The 14,545-nt window shown below is 36.0% G+C and overlaps 1 protein-coding gene across 1 annotated transcript; it reads left to right on the top strand.

Moving 5' to 3' along the window:
* The first annotated feature begins 4,885 nt into the window (after positions 1 to 4,885).
* Positions 4,886 to 13,382, top strand: LOC135679726 (alpha-humulene synthase-like). The gene is made up of 8 exons (XM_065193708.1): positions 4,886 to 5,014; positions 5,173 to 5,431; positions 6,775 to 7,147; positions 7,330 to 7,548; positions 9,260 to 9,342; positions 12,495 to 12,589; positions 12,783 to 12,933; positions 13,261 to 13,382. The coding sequence occupies exons 1-8, from the start codon at positions 4,886 to 4,888 to the stop codon at positions 13,380 to 13,382; spliced, it is 1,431 nt and encodes a 476-aa protein (XP_065049780.1).
* Positions 13,383 to 14,545: the final 1,163 nt, after the last annotated feature.

Raw genomic sequence — 14,545 nt, forward strand, 5'->3', positions numbered from 1 at the left:
GAATCCAATCCATTGGATTTGTTTATCCTAAGTTACCGTGTACCTATAGTCCATCATCCATCTAATATTCTAGAGATCGTATAACAAGCATGGTGTTGTCAGACCCTTACGATTTCTACTCGATTCTCGCTCTAATCGGATTCTCCCGGAGAACTCTTTCTCTCTCAACCCGAATGATCCTGGCCAGAGATTTGTCTAAGTAAGAACACATGGGATATTCCTCTCATGACGTCGAGAGTGGATGATCCTCTATCGACACTCAATAGCCCTCGTAAGGTCGACTACCACTCCCAATGACCAGTTGTACTAGATCCGGGATAACCAAACCTATAAGTCTGGTATCAAAGAGTGGAGCACTCATACAGGACATCCTTGGTGTCTCAAGTCTAAGAACCAAATACACCACTAGGACTACGGAATCGTTGTTTGACAATAAGGCATCGTCAACCATCCAGCATTCCATAAGTGAATCAAACAGTGAACTCACTCTCTAATGAGCACTTGTACTGTATCCCTAGTGTCCCTACACGAGCAGATATGAGACTAGCTGCATCCATCATATGGACGGGTATACAACACACCAGTTTGTCCGGTTATTATGATGTCCCTCTCGAGACCAGGATTATTTAGGATCTGTGTTTAAAGATGAATCGATCTCATTATCGTGATCTCATCACGATCCGATTCCCATTGCACAAATCCAAGGACATCACAATATATATATGCATATATGCAATAGTTATAAAGTGATATATGCCAAAATATAATAAGCAAAACGATTCTGTATCAAGTCACACGTGCCATCACTCACATGATTGGTTTGATGGGCACCTATGACTAGCAGTTTTGCCTAAGTCGTGCGACACTCTTGCATGTCCGTCCGCAAAGGTCAGCCTCCATGAAACCTCCCATGGTCCCTTAGGACCTTCAAAAGAGAAAACGAGTTAGAGAAAGCGCCTTACTCGAGATCCATAAGCAAACATTTCATAAACCACTTTATAGCCAATGTAAATTACAAATAAACTTTACAAGCTCTGAACGGTTAAACAACAAAGGGTCAAAATGGTCTACTACAGACCGAATATATCTCACAAGTGTCCATATGACATAACCTTTATTTACAAGCCTAAACGACCACTAAACCTAACTAAAATGGGGTTATTAAGCCTTCGACCGTCCCTCTACATGATGTGCAAAACATAAACAAACCAAAAGACACGGACATAAATAAGAATTACATCAAACATCCTATTTAGAATTTTGTCCGTGATAGTAGGTCACGGAACCACTATAAATTGGTTTGCAATTTCCTTTATGTTTTTCATTTATAATTGCTAACTGATTTACTTACTTATTTACTATGCTTACAAATGCTTTCAAGTTTAAACATATTTCTGATATGATTTTTATCAAGTTTTTCAAACTGATGTTTTTACGTAAGCACTAATTCACTCCCTGCCCCCTCTTAGTGTCGTATTAATCCTAACAGAAAGAGCATGAAAGTATGAACAAAAGTCTTGACAATTTGGGGTGTGAAAGTGTTGTAAAAGTGCTAAGTGTCCTCCTCCTTCATTAGCTTTGTTATCAATCTAAGATATGTGTGAGGTTTGTAAAAGGTTATCTCCTAAACTTGTAAAAAGGAGAAAGAGTTGTAAAGGGATGATTGGTCTTCACCCTTTGAAGGAAGACCGTTAGTAGATGACGTTGGCCTCAACGGAGGAGGAATTGGGAGTGGATGTAGGTCACGATGACCTAACCACTATAAAATTGGTGTACACTTTCTTGTTGCTCTTCATTACTATTGTTTTCTACCTTAATTGCTTATCACTCTTATTCTAAGTCAAGTACACTTTCAATATATTTTTCGATACATTTTTATCAAGCCGAAAGTTTCGAATCTCATGAAACAAAGATGTGTTCTTAATCATATCTTTTGTTTAATATTATTTTATTTGTTTATTAAAAAATTCTTTTTTAATTACATCATAATGTTTTGTTTTTATCATTTTCTTGCTCCCCATCCTCACATGTCCTCTTCTTTTAAATACAACATGCCTTGAAACTCTTACAATATGTTTATTCTTATTTTCAATACCGAATGATATTTTTGTTTGAAAAAAAAAGAGTGCCGATAGATGAGAGAAATTGATTGTATACAATTAAAGCACAAGACGCTGTAATAATGGAAGAAGGATTAGCAATTCTTAAAGCCCTAAATATGCTTCTGGTAACATCGTCACCTACGTAAACAGCAATATATACACTCCCTGATTCCTAGATGGCATTGTCTTTTACATTGCTATCCTTTGTGCGAAGCTGAAGGTTGTTAAGTTCAGCTTCATCCCTAACAATCACCATCTTGCATTTGTTTGGGGAGAACTCACGAGGTACTCTTCCTTTAGGAACGCTGTTGCAACAGCCCTGCCTAGCAGCTGTAACTCACTTTCTTAGGTGCTAATGCGTCTCATGTGAGGCTGCAGTTCCAGATGACTTCCCGTATTGAAGTCGTGGAGCTGATCATCCACCACAGAGAAGGGAATAAGCACAGCCACATGTTCGCCGGAAGGCTTGAAACACGAGGACAGACTCATCGGCCGACTGATGGAAAAGCTCTCCATGAAATAGATTGTGGCACGAGACGTCCCATCATGTCCGTGGGGTTCGGAACATTCCATAAGTAGTCTTTAATATTTGGAGATCCCATCATAGATATGAATTCCAATAATTTTCTTCTAATATACATTAAGAAAATCCGCCAACATGTTGTTTTTGCCTATTCATTTAAGCATAATTGGATAGATTTTGGAAAGAAGTTTTTTTTTTTTTTAACTTTTGTCAAAAAGAATCTTTTATTTCTAGAATTTTTTAATTATATATATATATATATATATATGTGTGTTTAATATCTGGAATACTCTTAGGTTGATAGTCACCTACCAACAGATCGGTCAGAGCTATTGACTGTGCTGCATTCAAAGCACACAATACTGTAATAGCGGAAGGAATAGCAACTTGAAACCCTAAATTTTTTACAGCGCAGGAGGGCTTAAGCAAGATATGGATTCTGCAGTCTTTAATAATGCTACTCTTTGTATGAGGCTGAAGGTTGTGGAGTTCAGCTTCATCCCCACAAAACTTAAACACTTCTGCTCACAATCATCTTTATTTTGGGAAGGCTGATGCGACAGCCTTGCCTAGCAGCCGCAACACTCTATCTTAAGTGCTAATGCATTCCCTTTGACAAACGATTGATGGATGACAAGGAGGAGCATAGCCTCGACAAAGTGAACATGCTGTTGCCATGGGAATCCATAGTCCCTTGAGTTGGAATTCCTTGTAAATTCCAACACAAGGGGACATGCTCTTGCCATCTGCCGGCTTTAGTTTTTTTCCACATAAAAAGTGGAGACAATGGAGTTGCTGTCACTTGCTCCAGGTGATGAGGTTGTGGTTCGCAAGTCTGCAGGCTTTCATCCGAGCGTGTGTGGAGACAGCTTTATCATGTTATACCACTTGAGGATCTGATAACAAAATGTTCAATGAATAGTATATATGCAGCAGATTTAGATGATCTAATAGTACGTACACCCAGATTTAGATAATCTCCAAAACGTTCAATGTACACAGCAGCTTAGCTGATAAAAACCTGACGATTAATAGTAAGGCCATGAAATCAAATCCCGCTTGCCAATGGTGAAAAAAAAAAAAACTCTATTGGATCTACATTGCTTAGGTCATACATCCTTGGGTTTCCTAATGACGGCATAAATATATCATTATAGATTCGAATAATTCATAGATTTAAGTTTATCCCATGTCGGCCTCGCCAAGCATGTGAGAGCATCGACATGTGGGCAATCAACTTCCAAATCCTTTCATCTAAAAATCTCATGTGAACTTTTTTTTTTGTATGTTAACATATTTATATCAAAGAGACAATCCCTCGTGCGCCTTCTTTGAAATTAGTAATTGCTGCTTTAGTACTATGCCGTGCAACCAACCACACACATCCACATCTAGGAAAAATATTTGAGAATTCTATTACTGAAACTTGATTACTCCGAACAACAAAATCTATAGATTCCTTGGTTATATCTTAATCTTAACAACAAATCAAAATGAAACTATTGATCTCAATATCTACTTTGATAGGATTTGGAATTCCTCACTCAGTCTTATGCTCAAAATTGGTCACAAACACCTTCTATAGCATGAACCCTTTTGTATTTTAATTTTTCGTTATGTTATGTCATGTTATTTTTTTAATTTATTATTTTATAAAATGAGAATTATTTCATCGATTAATCAAATTGGAGGTTTGATGATTGAATAAAGATGAAGCATCCCAAAATGAACCAACTCATATGAGTGGATCACTACAAGAATATGTAGATAGGTTTTGAAAGAAATTTAATCCTTTAAAGTAAAAAAGAGTTCGATTAATACACACATGGAAAAAATGTTGAAAGATAAACTAAAGTTTATATAATATTATTTATAGTTTGAGAGTGAGTAGACTGATATGATGAGTTTGACACTGTTTAGAGTTTATAATAAAACTTAAGTTAATATACGATTATATACATGATTTATAGTTTCTATTACGAGAGTGAGAGCAAGGGTGATGGATGCAAAACTAATTATATCTCGTCTTTTTCCTATATTATTGGATGCAAAACCAATCATATGGCGTCAATTAAAGATGATGGATAAGCTAAAACTTAAGGCAAGCCAAAAGGAGCGCACAATCCCTGATGACTCATTCGTTATCTTCTTTCTCATAAAACGTGTTACTTACGAAACCAAACCAGATTCAAGACTCTATAAATTGCTACACGAGGCTGCAGGCTCTCGCCATCCTCTCATCACTTGCATCCAGATCAGAATGGAGAACGTGATTTCGCAGCCAAACGTTCCAGGTGATGAAGTGGTGATTCGGAAGTCTGTAAGCTACCATCCCACCGTTTGGGGTGATTACTTTATCTTACAGGCCCAGTCCTCCCCCAGTACACAGGCATGTATATACACATATATCTCACATATGTTCTGAGTTTTAGGCAAGAAACTCTCCGAGAACGAATGGTGTTAATGTTTCATTAACATGAAAAATGTGCGCATGCTACTTTCTTTCGGTTTTGTTGGTTGAACAATTAATTGCTATGGAGGATGCAGGAGTGCGATGAAAGGATGCAAGAGAGAGCTGCAGAACTGATGGAGCAGGTAAGAAGCATGTTCAAGGACACTACCGACATCTTGCAAACTATGGACTTGGTCGATTCAATCCAGCTTCTCGGATTGAGTTATCACTTCGAGAAAGAAATAAGTGAAGCATTAAACCGAGTCCATGATGCCGATTTTAACGATCATGGTCTCTACAATACTGCTCTCCGGTTTCGCCTGCTGAGACAACAAGGGTATCATGTGACCCCTGGTAATATGCTCTTACGTTTCCTTGGAGTAAATGTATTTGTATGTTTTATCTATAATTTTGTGTTCGCCTTGTGTTTAATTCAGGCATAGAAAAATTATGTTTGCAGAAGCAATTCGATTTGTGTTTTAGATATGATGGAGGAATTTTGTTTTAAGAAAACAACTTAATCAGCCCATCAAAAAATCAGTCCTCACACTTTCAAAACGTTTTGATCTCCTATAACAACTATATTAAAAAGATGTACTTTGTTCTATATATCTATATATATGTATGTGTGTGTGTATATATATACATATATATATATATATATATATATATATATATACATATATATATATATATATATATATATATATATATATGTATGTATATATATATATATGTATATATATGTATGTATATATATATATATGTATATATATGTATGTATATATATATATATGTATATATATGTATGTATATATATATATATGTATATATATGTATGTATATATATATATGTATATATATGTATGTATATATATATGTATATATATATATATATGTATGTATGTATCTATATATATATATGTATATATATATGTATATATATACATATATATGTATATATATATGTATATATGTATGCATGTATATATATATATGTATATATGTATATATATATATATGTATGTATGTATGTATGTATGTATATACATATATGTGTATGTATATATATATATGTATGTATATATATATATATGTATATATGTATATATGTATGTATATATATGTATGTATGTATATATGTATGTATATATATATATATATGTATGTATGTATATATGTATGTATATATATATATATGTATATATGTATATATATGTGTGTGTATATATACATATATATATAAATTCATGGATGATGCAGAGGTGTGATGCAAGGATGAAATAGAGAGCTGGAGAGCTGAGGGGGCAAGTAAAGAGCATGTTCAATCCAGCTTCTTGGATTGGATTATCACTTTCAAAAGGGAAAAAGCGAAGCATCAAGTCAAATCCATGATGCTGATATTGACAACAAGGATATTATGTGTCCCCAAATAATGCACTTAATTCCTTAAAATAAAGCAGTATTTGTATGTGTGATCCAAAACAATACGATCTTCTTTAATCATCTTTTATTTAATTCAATCATAGAGGTTGGCAGTACCAAAAATATTTTCTCCGGTAAAATAGACATAAAAATCACACACAAAACTCATTGTATTGATTATCACGTAATCACTTAAAACGGTAAATTAATTTTGATAATATGGCTTTATGTGTTTTCCCCTCAGAACAAAAAAATCTTATGTATTTCTGTAGATGTTTTTAACAAGTTCAAAGATGAGGGAGGGAGTTTCATGTCTACCTTGGGGAGTGATGTGAAAGGACTGTTAAGCTTGTACAACGCAGCCTATCTTGGGACTCATGGGGAGATCATTCTTGATGAAGCCATCTCTTTTACGAGGAATTACCTAGTGTCTGCATTAGCTGATCTTAAACCACCATTAACAACGCAAGTGTCTCTTGACCTCGAGACACCTCTCTGTAGAAGAATGAGAAGGCTCTTGGCAAGAGATTACATCTCTATATACCAAGAGGATGCTACACGAGTTGATGCCATCCTGGAGCTTGCAAAGTTGGACTTCAATTTGCTGCAATCTCTTCATCGCGAGGAACTTAAGAACATTACCAAGTAAGCTCTTCCTCACTTTTGAATTCCCTGGAGCTATATTTCTTCTGGATTTTTATAAAGGAAAGAAGATTCAATCAAGTTGCAAATGTAAACAAGCGAAGGCTAATTGCTGAGCTTAGTTCCTCCTCCCATCAAACTTTAATTGATATGTAATTCCATTTTGATTTGTGAACGACTTGAAGGTGGTGGAATGATTTAGTCTCCTCAAAAAATCTCAGTTTTGCTCGAGATAGATTGGTGGAATGCTATTTCTGGATCCTGGGAATATACTTTGAACCCGATTATTCTCGTGCACGAGTGATAACGACCAAGGTGATTGCCCTTGTTTCAATTCTGGACGACATATATGATGTCTATAGCACATTGGAGGAGAGTCAACGACTAACTGAGGAAATTCAAAGGTTCGTAAATCTTATATCGATGGACATATTACCTTTGACTATCATGACTCAATAGATGATAACAAAAGATGCCACTGATAATATCACATAAGAAAATAAAATATCGCATAATAGTTTTAGTCATTGTGTATAGCAAAATAACAACATGTATTTTTATATTCTAATTTTCTAGAGATGGTGAAACTAATACATGTGCAGGTGAGATGCGAAGGTTATTCATCAATTACCAGAGTACATGAAAGATTATTATCTAAAGCTAATCCACACCTTTGAAGATTTTGAAGATTTATTGGCTTCCGGTGAGAAATATCGCATAACCTATCTAAAGGAAGCGGTGAGTGATGAGATTAAAAGGTTCATCTTATTTTTACTTTTGTTAATTAGCATTACATAAGCAATAAACGAATACACTAATGGCCAATGAAAAGAATAAGTGTTTGAGATGTGACAGTATTGAACTTAGATTGTCCCACTTGTAAACGCTACTCATACATTACAAACATTAAGGAATGGTTTTGTTTTACTTGGGTACAGATGAAAGATTTATCTGAAGCTTATTTTGAGGAATCCAAATGGAGAGATCAACATTACGTACCAACTTTGGAAGAACACCTACAGGTTTCTCTCATTAGTGCAGCAAATCCTATACTCGAATGTGCTTCTTTTGTTGGAATGAGAGAAATAGCATCTGAGGAGGTATTTAAGTGGATTACTAGTTTCCCAAAGATTGTCCAAGCTTCTGCAATAATTTGTCGTATCATGAATGACATTACTTCACATGAGGTATGGTCATAATATAATATCCTATGTTTTATATCATATAAACATTTTTCATAGTAAATTTTACACTGATTTCTGTCGTAGTAGAAATATGATAACACAAAAAAAAGAAAAAGAAAACAACATACATTCTCCAGTTAGATGAGATGGACCATAATTGAGGTTTAATAGGTAATCTCCAAAGTTGTCTTCAATATTCCTTCTATTTATCTCCTCAAAAGCATTTCTTGTGTCACTCAATTGCATTATCAAAGTTTTGCTGGACTCCATAAATGATTTTATATTAAAAAATCTAGTACAAACAAAAAAAACTCCCGTTCTTAAGCTTCCACATCTGTAGATTCCCAAATTCCTTACATCAACACCTTATTATTGATAATAGTTTATCAATTTGTTTTAATATAATGGACATGTAAATCCTGAAAGGATCCCTTAGAATTCAGTTCATTAATCCTCTTTTTGCATGAAATTTACAGTTGGAACAAACTAGGGAACATGTTGCCTCCACAGTCCAATGCTACATGAAAGAGTTCGGAACAGATGTGCACGTGGCATGTAAGAAGCTCCGAGCTCTAGTTGACCATGCATGGAAGGAGATAAACGTAGAGTGCCTCAATCCGACTGCATTCTCCTTTGCTTTACTTGAAAGGATTATTAATTATTCGCGAATGGCAGAAAATACTTATAAGTATATCGATGGATACACCAACTCCTCTACGAAGACAAAGGAATATATCTCTTTGTTACTTGTACATCCTATTCCACTTTGATTTGATTGTATGACGATGCTTGTTTCTTCTATGAATCCTTTATTCTGAAATATATGTAAGCTTTTGTAAATGAACGTGTATTGTACTATGCTTGCTTCTTCTATGAATCCTTTATTCTGAAATATATGTAAGCCTTTGTAAATGAATGTGTATTGTACTAGCCCTGGGAAGCTCAAGCCAATATTATCTATGGAAAACAGAAATCTTTGCTTAACAGTAGTTCAAAGCAATTTGCAAGTTGCTGGTATGTGTTACAAAATTATATTTGCTATTTGCAATTTTCACTCTTTTCAGTCTTGCCAACTTAAGAAAGGCTCTTGAAGCTGCTATGCTAAATAGAGTGTAGGGATGGTGAGGTTGGGTTTTGTAGATGCCTACATCAGATATCAAGATACTTCTTAGTTAAGTTTGGGATGATTACAATTCATAAACACATGTATTCGAGCTACATTTTGGATAAGTTAGGATGATTGATTTTATTTTTCTCCAAGAAGAAAAATTATATTAGCTAAACCATAAAACTACAAAAGGAGTTGTGCATATCAGAGCACAAAAAATTGACCAATTGAGAGGACCACACTTCTCTCTAAAAAATTATACTAACCTTCAGTAAAACTGACAACTTTCACAACCTATGCCAACTGTCCTCATCCATCATAGAATCAACTTTCTGACAATACAAATATTAATAAGCAGAATTACACAAAAAGAAACCTTAATCATCAAGCTTCCAAAGCCAAAATAACTTTAGATAGAACAATCCCAAAGAGGGATGATTGATTTGCTATTTAAGTTCGAAAATGAATAAGATGAAATTAAGGGTACTAGAATTTTTTTAATTGTTTTTTTGTGGCTCATTAGGATATTCTTTATACATGGTGGGTGTGAGTCCACCCTATTAGATTTACATAATCCACATCCCGTTTGATGATGCAATTCACAAGAGTCCTCATCCAGAAAATATCACGTTTCTAGTGTATCATAGAAACAATACACATATAATCAAATTAACTATATATCTTTTGAACATCCACTGATGCAGCCATCAAAACCTCCCGAATTGCCTCAGCTTCACAACATATGATATCACGATCCGTAAGGTACCGACATCCAACCAAAATTGGGTCTTGAGTATCACTTCTAGTATGGGTCACGAGTATCACTCTACTCCCCTCAATGTGGCTTGTTGGAAAAGCTATCACAATCAACTTCACTCATCCTTCAAAAGCTTTAACCCAACAAATAAGATGTGGACATAATTCATGCACCATGCTATCAGAAGATTTGGCCTTGTCATTAGCGAGAACAAATGCTACTATCTCATGAAAATCTTGTAAACAGGACAAGCAATGGGGTCGAAACCAAGATCATTCATAGCCCTCCATATTCACCAAAGACCAATATCAATTATAATCCACAAGGTTTGCCCATCAGAATTGGGACACTGCACCCCTTCATTAAACCATCTGTCATCCACATGGAAGGAAAATTGAATATCTAGTTAAGATTTATAGAGTTGCCATAATTTAATAGGAAAGACGCACAGAAATAAGTGATTAATGGTTCTGCTTTAGATTGACAAAAAGGACAAGTTGTCGCATTACTGCAAACTCTAAGTTGAGACAATCAATCTGACAATAAGAGGCAGCGGTGCAAAAGTTTCCAAAAAAAATTGGAACCTGAGGCAACTAGTCCACGTTAGGATCAACCATTCCAAGTTGGAGAAGCAAGAAACGATAGGCAGACTTTGCAGAACAAACCCTCTTCTTATCTAGCTTCTAAAACCATAAATTATCATGTGATATGTAGAGAGATGTCCACATTATAGATCCTTTTAGTAAGAGTTGAACCAATCAAGGAGCACCAATAAATCCATATCCTATTTCTGATTAACAACGAGACTAGGACCACTAAAGATCTATCACTAGCATGTATATTGCTGAAAGCATGCTTAAATGCAATAGGAGAATAAAAAATATAGTTATCTTTGAAAATATCAATAGTAGAAGCATCACCAATAAATTTAGTGAGCTCCCCTCTTAAATGTTCAGGAGCGAGAAGAAACAAACCTGATTCCAGCTTTGCCTAAATAATTTTGAATATTCCAAGGATAAACCACACCATAATTAGTTCTAACCATTTTATCTCATATACTATCACTGTTGGAAATATATTGGCCTCTGTTGAGCTTGAAGAGTATATTTTATAAGATAGATTATCAGTTCCAAGACCTAGAATGTCTAGATAGCGTAACCTTATCCCAAGATAGAAGGTGCATACCCTTAGAAGAACCACCATCGACCCAAGGAAAGTATCCAGGGTTGCTAATAATCTTATTCGAAACATGTCCAATGGGCACGTCTTGTGGTCGGTGATAGGGGTAATATTTGTTCCAATAAAATCTCTATATGTGAAAGCTTAGCCCGGGTTAAACATACTATAAAAAGCCTTCCAAGTTAAAGAAATCGAAGTTAATGACTATTTACTAAGATTACTCTACACTTATCAGTAAACGGTTTGAACATCGGAGGGATCGAATCGAGAAATCTATCTAATCTTGATCTTCGTATAGGTTGGATACGGAGAACACATCTGAGTCCACATCAGGACCCAAGGAGTCTCAACGCCAACAAACTTAAACTTTTGAAGTGCCCATAGTTATTGTTTATCTATGACTCCATTTTTCACTTCGACCCTAATGTGAGTGTCGGATCGACAAGGTTGGGCATCCCACTTGGTTCTAGTCTTTTTTGGGTTAGTCATCAAGCGGATAGGCAAGCACCCAAGACACCCTCTCAGCTATCTTTGGACTTCTACACGGCCTAGGACCGAGTTGGACTAACAAAAACATCATCGATAATCACATCCATTTTTTTGACATTAGAAAGACAGCCTAAGTCACAAGAACGTTAGCTCCCACATGGTCTGAGACGCTCTTTCTATCTAATGTCTCTTCATTTCTTATGTCGATGGCGCCCATGCATGGAAACCAATTGGCATTTGTAACGCTTACGTCTCTTCATAGATTTTGTCGGTGGCTATGGAAACCAAATTGACACATTAGTAATCCTTGCGTCGCTTTCCTATCACCACGAAGTTGCTATTTATTTTTGTTAGAACAGATACAGCCGACTTCAATTTTGATAGTATGAACCGTGAGTAGAGATAGCGTGAAACTTGGCTTTCGCGTCGTGTGAAACTTGGCTTAATAGGTAATCTCCACAAAGTGGAGGAGAGTCGTGGCTCGTATTTGTCTTCCTCCTCAACAGACGAAGATGTTGTGTCCTCATAAATTCCAACACAAAGCAGCAGGCTCTCCGTCGCCACCTCGCATGTTTAATTAGTCTTCACATAAAATAAGAATGGATAGTCTGAGTCTGCAATCACTTGTTCCAGATGATGAGCTGATGGTTCGCAAGTCTGTAAGCTATCGTCCGAGGGTTGGGGCCGACTACTTTATCCAACATGGCCAGTCCGTCACTCCAACATCGGTATGTAACCCGGCCATCCTATTTGCCAAAAATGTTTCAAGTTTTCAGCAAGAAGGTCACCTGGAAAGAGGGGTGTTGATAATTTAGCTCCAGCTAAATAGCACTCATGCTTAAACTGGTCCTTCATCGACATAGTTGGGGTTTCCTGCGGTTTCAGTACCATGAAAAATCTCCCTTTTCTCGTCTATTGCAGGAGTGTGATACAAGGATAAAAGAGAGAGCTGCGGAACTGATGGAGCAGACAAGAAGCATGTCCAAGGATCCTACTGACATCTTGCAAACTATGAATTTGGTCGATTCAATCCAGCTTCTTGTATTGGATTATCACTTCGAGAAGGAAATAAGTGAAGCGTTAAACCACGCAATCCGTCCAAATCTACACGCAAATCCGTCCCGACGGAGAGCGAAAGGGAAGCGAGCGGTACCGATCTCGATAAAGCCGGCGACACAACAGTATCTATTTATTTATGATAAAAAAAAAGAGTTTGTTGCTATTATTTCGGGATTTAATTACTTGCTAATTAGGTGACCCTAAGCATTGTTTAAAAGGGAGTAGGAACTCGCTAATCGTCGATGCTAGCTGTAATGGGCCGGTGTTGTACGATCTCCGCGTACGGGTTTTGATGGATATGGTAGAGCAACAACTTTCTCAACACATCCTGGATAAACAGGAAAGCTACCTGCTCTATGGTTGGAGGTAGCTATTAGGTGGGGTCCAACTGTAAGGCCATTGTTATCTCTGTTGCAGAGGCGTTGCGAAATGGAGGGTGCGAAAGTCGGTGGTGGAGATTAGTTCGTAGAACTTTAGGCTGTAGGCTTTCCCGACTAATCTACCTGCTCTCTGATTGGGGGTAGCTTTTGAAGGTGGGTTTCAACAGAGCCATTGTTACCTCTGACACAGCGAGATGAAAGGAGGAGAGATGTCGGTGGTGGGAATTAGATCGCAGAACCGAAGGCTGACACGCCTACCCGAGGGATCTACCTGCTCTCCGGTTGGATGTGGGTTTGACGTGGTTAGATACTGCCCTGCTGTTTGCAGGGGGTTATTACGATCTAATTGTAATAAACGGTAGTTAATATGACATAAATTCGTAGTTCATTCAAATCATAACTACATGAATCGGCTACGTTACCACATTAGAATAATTGGATCCCTTAATTTCAACATGTAAGATGGTTATGAGTCTAAATTAATTGACTCACATATACGTAATCCTATGGTTCATATAGAAAAGGTCAATGCAACATCAACCGATATAGGGCCTATAGGTCATCAATATTTAGGCAAAATGCAAAATCTGTAGGTAGCAGCTGCAATTGCAATTGCAATTGGTGGCTAAATGTATAATCGCTATTTACAGTTGCAACTAAAGTGAAAAAACTAGTGATGAGACATTGACAAAGGAAGAGAGGCGTTACTTATATCAAAACCAACACAAGAATTGAGAATGTAATCAATATAGATAAATAAGAAAATTTTGTAAATAAAACATTCCTCTTATTTTTTGTTTATAATGATCAAATATAATAATTCTGTGGCTTCATATTTATTTTTTAAACTTCAAATTTTATTTTCTATTCGTTGTTTTTCTTAATCAAATACACATATATTTCACTATCACTCTTAAGATTTAGGAAATCCTAAGTTTAGACTACTTATGAGTAATCCTAATTTTAAATAAGAATATGTATAAATAATTTTAAATTTGAGTTTAGGTTAACTCATGAGAGAGTGATTCTTTGTATCGATTTTGTTTCACATAGTGAAATTTTAATTTCTTTTGTAGAAGTAGCTGGAGTTGTGGAACCATGTTAAATTGGCAGTGACATTGTGGTATATTCTTTACTTGTTAATTTTTAATTTCTCTTTTGATTTTTTGTTTTCTCTCCCTTCTCATTAGTGTGGATTACTGGTTTCCCAAAGATCTTCGAAGCTGCTTGAATAATTAGACATAT

Source organism: Musa acuminata, chromosome BXJ1-7 (genome assembly GCF_036884655.1).
Source record: "Musa acuminata AAA Group cultivar baxijiao chromosome BXJ1-7, Cavendish_Baxijiao_AAA, whole genome shotgun sequence".
Lineage (NCBI taxonomy): Eukaryota > Viridiplantae > Streptophyta > Magnoliopsida > Zingiberales > Musaceae > Musa > Musa acuminata.

Coding starts and splice junctions, on each gene's coding strand:
- LOC135679726 (XM_065193708.1), top strand. CDS start 4,886: ATGGAGAACGTGATTTCGCAGCCAAACGTTCCAGGTGATGAAGTGGTG. Junction 5,015..5,172: donor AGTCCTCCCCCAGTACACAG/GCATGTATATAC, acceptor TGGAGGATGCAG/GAGTGCGATGAAAGGATGCA. Junction 12,590..12,782: donor AGTCCGTCACTCCAACATCG/GTATGTAACCCG, acceptor CGTCTATTGCAG/GAGTGTGATACAAGGATAAA.